General features: G+C 41.6%; 1 protein-coding gene across 20 annotated transcripts in view; it reads right to left on the reverse strand.

Annotated features, from left to right (window-relative positions):
- cemip (cell migration inducing hyaluronidase 1) overlaps positions 1-12,693 on the reverse strand; it is a 226,456-nt gene that overhangs the window by 171,693 nt on the left and 42,070 nt on the right. For 7 of the 20 annotated variants that reach the window (XM_017303981.2, XM_081604931.1, XM_017303974.2 and 4 more), the window contains exons 4-5: positions 11,735-12,011; positions 454-690 (exon numbers count right to left, since the gene is read on the reverse strand). In XM_017303981.2, the coding sequence (XP_017159470.1) occupies positions 454-690; positions 11,735-12,011 (514 nt within the window). The other 13 variants (XM_081604929.1, XM_081604939.1, XM_081604928.1 and 10 more) reach the window with 13 other exon arrangements.

Here is a 12,693-nt window from a genome sequence, read left to right on the forward strand (position 1 = left end):
TCTCCCTCGACATCTTGATTTACCTCAGTAACCAAAGGTTCTTCATCATCCTCATCTCCACTGTAGCAACTGCTACCATTGGCCAGTAACTTATAAAAACTTTACTTCTTAATGGTAACAATGGACATCAGAAATATGTCAGTTTATGTACAGTCAAAATATTTGCTGGAAATGTTGCATATTGTAGATCTATAGTCTGAGTATTGATATCAATACCTGTCAAAATATTGTCACTGGTGCATGCTGTCCACTTCAATGGACAGGTGATCAGTAGCAATTTTCTTCAAATATAAAATTGTTATTTAGAAAATACATCAGTAGTATTAGTCTTTAGGGGTTTCTTGATGTCACAATATTTTTTTACCTGCAAGAGCTCATTGTGAGCTTGTCATGAATGAACTTAAAACAACTCTTCACCGATTAAGACTTGAATGTAATTGAATGTAGCCTCACCTGTCACTATGCAGTACATCTCCAGTAGTAGGATCAATTACATGGAGAATGATGCCTCGGTTCCCCCAGCTTCTGTGGAAAAGGTAACTTTTTTGGTTGCTCTTTTCAGGATGGAGGGTCTTGTTGAGGAAAGTCCAAGCCAGCTTCTTTTCACCAAAAATCTCTAGTGTTCCACCTTGTCCCACGCCAATGTACTTCTTCCCAAAGTAGCTGTGTTCTTCATCATCGTCATCCAATCTAATTGGTTTGTAGAACAGCATATACATTAGTTAAATCCCTATTACATGGGTAACAAAGTCTTCATATGTAGATCAAGCACAGAAATCACAAGGAGATGCATAACCCAATTAAATAAGAAGGAAGAGCTACATATAATCCTGCTTCCACATTTCAGTTTGTCCATTTTTAATACTCTGGCTGGGTTCACATAATGGCTTCCAGCTCACCCATCTTATTTGCGACATATTTGACATTTTAAATTATGGCTGCTGGAGAAAGACGCAGTTCTCAGGATACGAAACCACCCCAAATAATGGGTTAAGACTTTATTAAAAATATGTACTTTGGTGGCATTATAGATGCAGTGGCACCTTTAAAAATGTCACTGCATGGCTTTGATCCAGAGTGTGGGAATGTCTCTAGAATGCAAGACCAGGTTGGTGATATTAGGGAAAGTCAGTTTGCCTGATATTGCAGTAGGTGAAGGTAAAATCATCATAGGAAAATCATTGCCTGTACCATTTCAGTGAACAGAAAATCCACCATGCCTGACAAATCCAGTCTTGGTTCTTCAGTCAACTTTCTCGCAGTGGGTAGAGAAGCCAGACATTTTACTCAAGAGTGGAAATACTAAATACTCAGGTTAATCAAGTAAAAGTAAAAAATATATATGTTGACGTAAAACTACTCACAAACTTTTTTTAAAAAAAATCAACTACCCATCTCTGGCTACATAAATCTTGAACAAATTGGGAATTAAATGAAATAGCATTTGTCCGATCCCTGCCTTATGACTTGATAGGACCACCCACCCATATGCCAGTTAAAACCTGATTAGTAAAATGCAATAAAATTTGTGAAATGATCAATGCACACAAACAAATTCACATTTCTAAATGAAACACAAAGCTCAATTTAAATCTAAGAAATATATGTTAAAAAATGTTTTCTATTTCTTTCTATTCACGTAGAATGTGAATAAATCTATTCACATTTCTGAGAAATGGAATGATTATTTTCTGTTAAACAGTAAATCTGTTTAGCAGTAAACAGATTATTTACTGTTAATCTGTAACAAATTATTTACTGTTAATCTGTTAACAGTAAATAAATCAAACCAGTATTGGCTAATACTGCTATTCATTGGAGTTGCTGTGTGGTTCAGTTGGTAGAGCGCACGCACCATGTGCAGAGGTTTAAGTTCTCAATGCAGTTGGGCTGTGCTCGATTTCCAGTTTTGGGCAATATGCTGTATAAACATAATAAAGGGTAGACTGTCATGTTGGGTTCAAGTCTATTGACCCACATACAGAACACAAACAGGAGACTAACTTCTGGCAGCTGAAGGAGGAACAGCTTATCCTGCTCTCTCCCGTCCTTACTGATAACTTTGCTTGTGGATTATTTTTAAAGTCACAATTTTTATGGTTTTATTCACATTATCGACATCATAACTGGATTACTTCAAACCTAAAGACCAGGAGATTTTCTCACTTTTATTTTTACCTCACTTTTCTTCACCTCCAAGTTGAACTAGGGCAAAATGCCCCCGTCCGACCCCAAGGACATTAGCAGTATTCTACAACGACTTCAGTTTTTAGAAACAAAGATTCAACGGCTGGAGGTGAACTTTGAGATCAACGCTACCTGTGGATATGAAACGACTCTTCCTCAAATCAGCGGAGAGGTCGTACACCCCGCACCAAGCAGCTCACCCTGGATCGCTCAGGGAGCCAAGCCAAAACAAAAGTCTCACACTGCAGATCCCATGAGACGACTAACGGGGAGAACCCCTCACCTGGATGAATCAGCGTGGCCAGCTCTGAGCAGAAACCCACCTTCAACCTCAACACCTGCTCCGCCAAAGAATAACAAACAAGCAGCTGGAACCAAAACGACTACACCGAGCCCACTCCCAAGGACAAAGCGACCAGCCCGAGCCTCAAAACATCCTGACTCCGTGGGAATCCCACTGAAAAACAGATTTTCTGCACTTCAGCACGAGCCTCTGAGTGAAAATCCACCTTCAAACATCAGCAATGAGGCTAAACCAACGCATCCACCGCACAAAGCTCCGAAGGACAAAGTGACCACCAGGAAAACGAAAGGTATGCCAAGAGTGCTTATTGTTGGAGATGAGGCAGTAAATGGAATCAGTCATGTTTGCAATCCCAAGAAAACGAGAGTGGTTTCTTTTCTTGGTGACACTGTATCTGATTTGACCCGCAAAGTGCTCTCTCTAACCACTGATCAGCCAAACATGGAGACTTTAGTTGTGCATGTTGGAGCCAACGATCTGGAAAAGCAAAAATCCGAGATTCTGAAAAAGGACTTTAATATTCTTCTGGACACTATGGGAAAATTAAAAACGAAGTTATTTCTCAGTGGTCCAATTCCATCGCCTCAATGGGGAGACGAAAAACATTCCAGGCTGCTTATGATAAACAAATGGCTGATTAAAACCTGCTCTGCCAGCTCAGTGACCTTCATCGATAACCTCTGGATCTACTGGCAGCGCTTTCACCTCTTTGGAAGAGGAGGACGCAATCTTAACAAACACGGAATAAGGCTGCTCACTGCAAACATTTTTCATTTTATCAACAAGAACAACAATGTGACCATCGCTTCAGAAGAACAGGCTCAAGGATGTCTGACTAGGATGGAGCCCTCCGCATATCAAGAACAAACTATTCCAATACAAACTGATAAAACATCGGCTGTGAACAGAACGACTGGTTCCCCTCCGCCTTCCCCCATCCCACATCTTTCCCCCCTCCCTTCTCCTTCCACCCTCCCTTCTCCTTCCCCCCTCCCTCTCTGCTCCTACACTCACTCACGTTTATTAGAAAGTGACCCACTAAAGAGAGCCGGGCTTCACCTGAGCCGCTTGAAAATGCTGGTGGAGAATTCAGGTGAGAGAGAAAGACGGACGGACTCTTTCTCATCCCAGCTGGATAGTATGGATCAACAGGTTCGCCTCGGCACAACTCTCACTTCATCTAAGCCACCTGCCTCTGACCTCCCTGAAGATCCAGCACTCTGCATTTCTGAGGTCTGAGACCGGGGTCCAGATATTATCTTTACACCCGTCTTCCTCCAGAATGTGTCTGGCCCCCCAACATTGCGTAGCAGGACAATACCTGTCCGGATCACTACAAGAACAGTTACAAAAAACAGAAATACAAAAAACAGTGGTCTTAATTCAAACCTCAGACTGATCCCCTGTCTAAAGGAACCTCAGACTGAAGAGCTTTCAGCCTCCGAGTCACTTAAACTGGCTCTTTTAAATACCAGATCTCTCTGTTCTAAAGCTCTATTAATTAATGATTTAATCACTGAGCATAATATTGATGTTTTATTTCTGACAGAAACATGGCTGAATGACAATAATGAAGCAATCGTACTAATTGAATCAACGCCTCCTACGTACAATTTTTTAAGTGAAAATAGAAAACACAAAAAAGGCGGAGGCGTGGCTTCAATTTTTAAGAATACCATAAACTGTAGTAAAATCTCTTTGGGTAATTTTATGTCTTTTGAATATCTTGGAATCGAGGTAAAAGGCCACAAACGAACTTTGACACTAACTCTATACAAAACACCAACATATGTGGAAAATTTCTTTGCGGACTTGAATGAGCTTCTATCTCTCATATGTATTGATTACGATTGTTTGCTAATTGTCGGTGATTTCAACATTCATGTTGACAACCCCCAAGACCGAGGGGCTAAAAAGCTCTGTAATATATTAGAGAGTTTTGGTTTAACACAACATGTCAAACAAGCAACACACACTCAGGGACACACACTGGACCTGGTTATCAGTAAGGGTGTGAATATTTCCAATGTCTCTGTAACTGATATTGCCCTGTCTGATCATTTTGCTGTTTTCTTTGACAGTTCTTTATCTGTTAACCCACTTGAACAAACAGCTACTATCACAAAACGTACTTTCACAGAAAACACAGCAGAAACATTTAATCAAATCTACTCTTCTTCCTCACTCTTAAGTTATAGTGACGTAGATAAGTTGGTGGATGATTTTCAGTGCAAACTTTCAGATATCATTGATTACATTGCCCCCACTAAAGTGAAGGTTGTGACTGGTAGGAAGAAATCTCCATGGAGAAATGCACAAGTAGTTCAATCTGCAAGACAACTCTGCCGTAGGGCCGAACGGAAATGGCGTAAAGGTCAACTGCATGTTTATTATGACATCTACAAGGAAAGACTACGTAACTATCACTCAACACTGAAACATGCGAGAGAAGCTTTCTTTGCAGATGTCATAAACAAAAACATTAACAATGCTCGAGCTTTATTTGCCACTGTTGACAGGCTCACAAATCCTCCAATGACGTTACCACCTGAACTTCAATCTATTGCCGCCTGCAACAAGTTTTCAAGTTTCTTTTCAGAGAAAATTCAAAATATCAGAGGATTAATCTGCTCATCCACTCCAAAGACAGTACTAATGCTGGGCCCAAACAAAACAAATGCAGGAAAAATGACCCAATTTCTACTACTAAATTATAAAACCCTAGAAGAAATTATAAGTCAATTAAGCTCCAGTTCCTGCTGTCTGGATGTCCTACCCACACATTTCTTTAAGAAAGTCCTGCCTGTTGTTGCTAATGATCTGATCCAAATAGTAACTCATCACTCTCTTCAGGTGTTTTCCCCCAGGCTTTGAAAACAGCAGTTATCAAACCACTTATAAAAAAGAACAATCTAGACAAATCCCTACTGCAGAATTACAGGCTGATCTCCAACCTCCCATTCATCAGCAAAATTATTGAAAAAGCTGTTTTTAAGCAATTAAATAACTTCCTAACAATAACAAACTGCTTTGACTCCTTCCAGTCTGGTTTTCGTGCTCACCACAGCACGGAGACGGCCCTTGTAAAAGTGTTCAATGACATCCATATAAATACAGACTGTGGGAGAACCACAGTGCTGGTTCTGTTGGACCTCAGTGCAGCTTTCGACACTGTTGACCACGACATTTTACTGAATCGACTGGAGAGTTGGGTCGGACTCTCCGGTCCAGTGCTCAACTGGTTTGAATCTTACATAAAGAACAGGGATTTCTTTGTTTCAATTGGAAACTTCTCATCAGAGAGGTCAAAGGTCACATGTGGGGTACCCCAAGGTTCAATCCTAGGACCCCTTCTTTTCAATATTTATATGCTCCCACTGGCAAAGATTATAACAGGACATAGGATTAGCTACCACAATTATGCGGATGATACACAGCTCTACATCACGATGTCACCAGGTGACTCTGAACCCATCCAATCACTGAATAGATGCTTAGAACAGATCAATGTGTGGATGTGCCAAAACTTTCTCCAGCTAAACAGAAACAAAACTGAAGTTATTATCTTTGGACCTAAAGAGGAACGAACTAGAATCAATGCACAGCTTCAGTTATTACAACTAAAAACCAGCGATCAGCCCGAAACCTGGGAGTAGTGATGGACTCTGACCTGAACCTTCAGAACCACATTAAAACAGTCACAAAGTCGGCCTTCTATCACCTGAAGAACATCTCTAGGATTAGAGGACTTATGTCTCAGCACGATCTAGAGAAACTCATCCATGCATTTATCTTTAGCCGCATTGATTACTGCAACAGCGTCTTCACAGGTTTGACTAATAAATCAATCAAACAGCTGCAGCTGATCCAGAATGCTGCTGCTCGGGTTCTCACTAAAACCAGGAAGATAACACCAGTTTTAAAGTCCCTACACTGGCTCCCTGTAGCTCAGAGAATAGACTTTAAAATACTGATGTTAGTTTATAAATCTCTGAACGGTTTAGCACCACAATACCTTAAAGATCTGTTATTACTGTACCAACCATCTAGACCCCTCAGATCTTCTGGTTCTGGTCTGCTCTGCATCCCCAGAACCAGAACCAGACGAGGAGAAGCAGCATTCAGTTTCTACGCACCACAGATTTGGAACAAACTTCCAGAAAACTGTAAAACAGCTGAAACACTGGGTGCCTTTAAATCTCAACTTAAAACCCACCTGTTTAGAGTTGCTTATGGCTAAATTAGGGTTAGAGTGCGGGTTTTGATGTCTTCCATGTTTTTATGTCTTTAATGTTTTTAATTTTTAATTTTTTTTTTTTTTTCTTCTTTCTTTTATGTATGGGGAAGAAAGTGAAAAATGAGGGTGGAAAACGATGAAAATTAAAGTGGAATGGAAATGGAATGGAACCAGTTAAAGTCCGCGGGAGGGCAGACTCCTCTAACTATAAGTTAGTTAAATTCTGTGTGGGACGGCGGCGTCCTCTGGTAAGGGAGTTTGTTTTTTTTTTTTTTTTTTTTTTTTTTTTTTATTTTTTAATTTTCTCTCTTTCTCACTGTTTATTTCTGTTTTTGTTTTGGTTGTGTAAAGCACTTTGAAATGCCTTGCTGCTGAAATGTGCTATACAAATAAAATTTGATTGATTGATTGATTGACTAACAAATCAGATAAATAAAGTTTATTTTGAATAAAAATTTAATTGTGAGATGCGTGGTTCTTGTCCTGCGGGTGGGAAGCCGGGGTTGTCAGAACAGTGAGGGTAATTGGAGAGAACAGGTAAGATGATGACAATGTGCAGGTCTGAATGGGTTTGACTTGGGGACGTGGGATGTATGTGAAGAGACGATGGGAGACGAAGGCAGACTGCTGTGGGACTGATGACGTATGGACCTATTAACCTGGGGGAGAGTATCTTCTATATAGATTTAAGTGGAATGTCACATGCAGAAAGCCAAACGTTTTGTCTGAGTGAGTACTGTGGAGCAGGTGTTCTCTTTCGGTCAGCATAGTGTCGGTTTTGTTCTGCGGTGTGATTGAGGGTGGTGATGGTTCTGTTCCAGACATTCTTGCAGCGGCGGATGTGGTGTTGAACTGAAATTATGGAGATTTCTTTTTTATCTGAAGGGAACAGTGGTGGTTGATAACCTAGGGAAACTTTGAAAGGGGAGAAACCAGTAGCTGCAGAAATGTGAGAATTATGTGCATACTTAGACCAGGGGAGATACTGACTGCAATCAGATGGGTTGGTGAAAGTGAAGCATCTGAGGGTGGATTTGAATTCTTGGTTCATACATTCAGTTTCTCCATTTGACTGAGGGTGGTAAACAGATGCGAGTATGACTTTTGCTTCCAATGCTGAACAGAAATGTTTCCATACCTGGGATATAAATTGTGGACCACAGTTGGAGGGGATCTCTTGAAAGATGACATGTTGTTGGAAAACATGTTTGACAAGGAGTAAAGCAGTCTGGAAAGCTGTGGGAAGTTTTCTGAGTGGAAGGAGATGGCATGATTTAGAGAAAATGTCAACAATAGTCAAGATGGTGGTCATACCTTTTGATATGAGAGTCCGGAGATAAATTCGATGGAGATATGTGACCAAGGGCGCTGAAGGATGGACAGGGGTTGCAAGAGACCAGATGAGGATTAATTAGAAGATTTATTTCTTGCACAGACAGGACAGCAGAGGACGTATTCTTTAACATCTTTATGTATCGAGGGGTACCAGAACCTCGGTTGACAAGAGCAATTGTGCTGAGAATTTAACAGAATGGATCCAATGAATTAGGTGGGCTCGGACAGACGTAAGGACATAGACCTTCTTGTGAGGGATGGAGTCAGGAGCAGGTTCAGATTCCTGGGCTTGGTGGATGAGATCTTTGATTTCCCAAGTAACTGAGGCAACTGTACAACTGGGTGGAAGAATGGTGGCAGGGACCTTTTGTGAGTCATCAGGAGAATAGAGTCGGGAAAGGGAATCAGGTTGGATATTTCTGGAACTGGGCGATAGGAAATGGACAAATTAAACATGAAGAAGAACAATAACCAGCGGAATTGACAGGGGTTGAGTCTTTTGGCTGATTGGAGGTAAGAAAGGCTCTTTCTTACCTCCAAGAAAGAACCTTGGAGGTTCTTTCTTGGAGGTAAGAAATAACCTCCAAGAAAGGTTCTTTCTTACCTCCTGGTCAGGATGCCAGACCAGAACAGGATGTTCTGTGCCCTCCAACCAGTGCCGCCACTCCTCCAAGGCAAGTTTAATAGCGAGGAGTTCTCCATCACCCAAATCATAGTTGTGTTCTGCAGGGGATAATCTGCGGGATTAAAAAACACAAGGATGAGCTTTAGTATCAGAATCAGAGAACTGAGATTGGACAGCTCCTATTCTTGTTTCAGAAGCATCTACTTCAACAATGAATTGTTTAATGGGATCAGGTTCAATTAGAACAGGAGCTTTAGAAAAAAGCAATTTGAGCTGATGGAAAGCGGCGTCAGCTTCGGGTGTCCAACTGAATGCTGTCTTGTTGAAAGTAAGAGCTGTGAGTGGTAATGCGGTTCGACTGTAGTTCCGAATGAATCGTCGGTAGAAGTAGGCAAATCTGAAGAACCTTGGAAGCTGTTTACGCATTTCAGGAATGGGACAGTCCAAAACAACCTTGATTTTTTCCTATGTGGGTCTTACCTGTCCGCCCTCAAGTATGAAACCCAGGAATGTGACTGATGGTTGGTGAAACTTGCATTTCTTAGCTTTGACATACAGTTTATTATTCATAAGGAGTTGTAGGATGAGGCAGACATGTTTTTTGTGTTCAGCAAGGGTCTTGGAATAGATCAAAATATCATCTAACAAATACAAAAATGTTCAGAAAGTCTCTCAGCACATCATTAACAAGAGATGAAAAAATGCAGGAGCATTGGATAAGCCAAAAGGCATGACAAGATACTCGAAGTGTCCTATGGGTGTTTTGAATGACGTCTTCCATTCGTCCCCCTGGCTGCTGCGGAATTGATGATTTGCGTTCCTGAGGTCGAGATTGGTGAAGATTGGTGAAGATTGTTGCGCCGTGAACTGGTTCTGAAACTGAGGAGAAAAGAGGCAGAGGGCATTTGTATTTTACAGTTATTTGATTTAAACTTCTGTAGTCGATGCATGGTCTTAATGAGCCTTCTTTCTTCCCCACAAAAGAATCCGGCACCAAGAGGAGATAAAGAGGCACAAATTATGCCTGCGGAAAGAGTGTCTTATGTATTTTCCCAGGGTCTTGTGTTCTGGACGGGAGATGTTATTCAAACAGCTGGTGGGTAATGGGGGTCCTGCAAGAAGGTCATATGGGCGATGAGGTGGAAGAGACAGGTTTTGATTTACTGAATACCAGAGCCAAATCATGATAATCCTCTAGGATGAGCGTAAGATCAGGTGGGTTTGGCTCTTTTTTGACTGCTGGGGATGGACCTGGTGGAACTGCTGAGCGGAGACAAGTGGAATAACAGTTAAGTGACCAAGAGTCCCTGTGCATTTCAGACCAGTTATTGTGGGGATTATGTTTCTGTAGCCAATCAAAACCTAAGACTAAGGGAGAGTTGGCTGTGGGAAATACGTAAAAGGTGATTTGTTCTCTATTGTCCACAGAGATGATTAACTGAGTCTTGTGGGTGATCTGGGATAGCGCCTTGCTGTCCAAGGTGGAGACACGGAGCGGCACAGTAAGTGGAACTGCTTCTATGGACATCTGTTGAATGAGAGTTAAATCATTGAGGTTCTGTTCACTCCCAGATTTGATCATAGAGAGAAGAGAGATGGGTTTTATGAAACAAGGCAGCTGGTATCAGAAGGTGAGGAGTCTTATTTTCACACAAGTGGCCTGCCAGTCTCCTCGCATTTATAGCTTTTGGTCGAACTGGGCAAAGAGCGATGAAGTGCTCGGGTGAACCACAGTAGAGACAGAGATGGGAAGTCATTCTCTTAAGTCTTTCTTCAGGCGTTAAACAGGTTTGACCAAGTTGCATGGGCTCCAGTTCAGTCTGGCTCTGCGGAGAAGATAGAAGGTGAATAAGTGTAGTAGGAGAAGACAATCTGTCAGATGTACTCCTCATTTCTTTCCTTCACTCAATCACATATCCTGTTATCTAGCCGAATTGTTAAACTAATTAAACCTTTTAGTGTTGCAGGTTCATCCAGAGTTGCTAGTTCATATTTTAAAGATTTGCTGAGTGCTTTAAAATATGCACTTTTTAAAGCAGATGCATTTCAGCCTGACGCTCCCGCTTTAATTCTAAAATTGATGGCGAAATCTGCCACTGATCTCTGCTCTTGTTTGATTGTCCATAACTCATGGGAATTGGATGTTTCATCAGGTTCTTGGCTAAAAATCTGCTTAAACCCCTTCAAAAAGTCATGGGAAGTGCAAACAAAATTAGCAGGAGTAGGGAATCTTGCTTCTGAACAATCAAGGCTCTGCCATATGTAATTTCAAAAGCAAAATGATTGTATACTATAGAGCACTGAAGAAAACCACCACAACGATTAATATCACCTGAGAACTTTTCTGGAGTAGGTAGATGGATATCTGAAGACATGGAGTGGACCGGTGGTTCTGGAGAGGAAGTGGAAGTGGAGGTCTGATGGAGAGAGCTTTGTAACAAATTAGAGGTGTCAAACGCCAGTCCTCAAGGGCCGGTGTCCTGAAACTTTTAGATGTGCCTCTGCTGCACCACACCTGAATAGAATAATTAGGTCAGTAGCAAGGCTTTAGAGAACTCATCTACACAAAGAGGAGGTAATTAAGCCATTTCATTCCAGTGTTTTGTACCTGTGGCACATCTAAAAACTGCAGGACACCGGCCCTTGGTGACTGGAGTTTGACACCCCTGAATTAGATAGTTCTTCAAGATGGTGATTCGTTTCGGTTTGGCCATCACAAAGAACTTGTAAAACAGTATCATGGGATTGGATTAGTGAGTGTTGCTCTGCCATAGTCCTCCTGAGAGCTTCTGTGAGGTCTGACTGTTGGACTGAGTGTTCTGTCATGTTGGGTTCAAGTATTTTGACCCATGTACAGAAAAACAGGAGACTAAGAAATCAGGTAAATAAAGTTTATTTTGAACAAAGATTAAACTCTGAGATATGTGGTTCTTGTTCGGTGGGTGGGAAGCCGGGATTGTCAGAACACTGAGGGTAATTGGAGAGAACAGGTAAGTTGATGGTAAAACAGACTGATCAAATTCTGAGAAATGGGAGATGAGTTTACTTGGTTGGAAGATGAGTTTCCACCAGGTGGAGAAGTACTGTGATCTCTGGTGATTTGGTGTCTTTGCATGGAGTTTTTGAGATGATCCTGGTTCCAGTGTTTGGTCTTGACTGAGTGCTCTTTGGAAATGGATGGATGACGCTTGCAGTGGAGGGTGGCAGGTAAGTTCTTGTGAAGAGGAGCAAGGAGTGGTCTGATGGCCAACCGTGAAAGGAGGAACTGTCAGAATCTGAAGCCAAGAAGGAGATGAACTCGAACAACCAGAGGGTAAGATCACCTGAGAGGAAAGCAACAGGTTGGTGTTACAAGAGATTATCATTGGAAACTCGGAAACTAGACTCAGAGGGGCACAGAGTACCATAACAGGCAAACACTCAGGCGCTAATGTGCAGGCAGGCCGCTCCTCATATACTCCTAGAATGATGAGGTAGATTGATCACAGGTGTGCTGACTCCAGACAGCCGGCCCACCCTCCAAGTATGAGCAGCCTCTTGGCATCTAGTGGATGGTGAAGGAAGGAGCAAACAAGAGACTCCCCACAAAAACCCAAAACCCCAGTTCCCAACATAGACTCCACATCGGCTGCTCGGACACACCAAATTTGGCAGCCATCTTGGAGCGGTCGTCCCTTCTACTTGACTAAAACAAAACAGCGGAAGACGCCTCAGCACTGCAAGATTGTTTTGCTCAAATAGATGGAATATTGATGCATTCATTACCTTTTCACAAGTAAGATTAACATATTGTTCATATTTTGTGAATAGAATGTTACTATACTGTATTTATGTCCACCAGTAAAATACCAGCTAATATTAGCTTGGTATAATACTGCGGTTCAGCCCCCTCTATGAAGGCTAACTGAGATTTTGTACATCTTAAAAAGTTGTAGTTATTCCCTTACATTGATTTAGATTATCTGAGACAAGAGCGCTACCTTAAAAATAAAACTATAATTATAA

The sequence above is a fragment of the Poecilia reticulata genome, chromosome 3, assembly GCF_904066995.2.
Source record: "Poecilia reticulata chromosome 3, P_reticulata-male-v2, whole genome shotgun sequence".
NCBI lineage: Eukaryota > Metazoa > Chordata > Actinopteri > Cyprinodontiformes > Poeciliidae > Poecilia > Poecilia reticulata.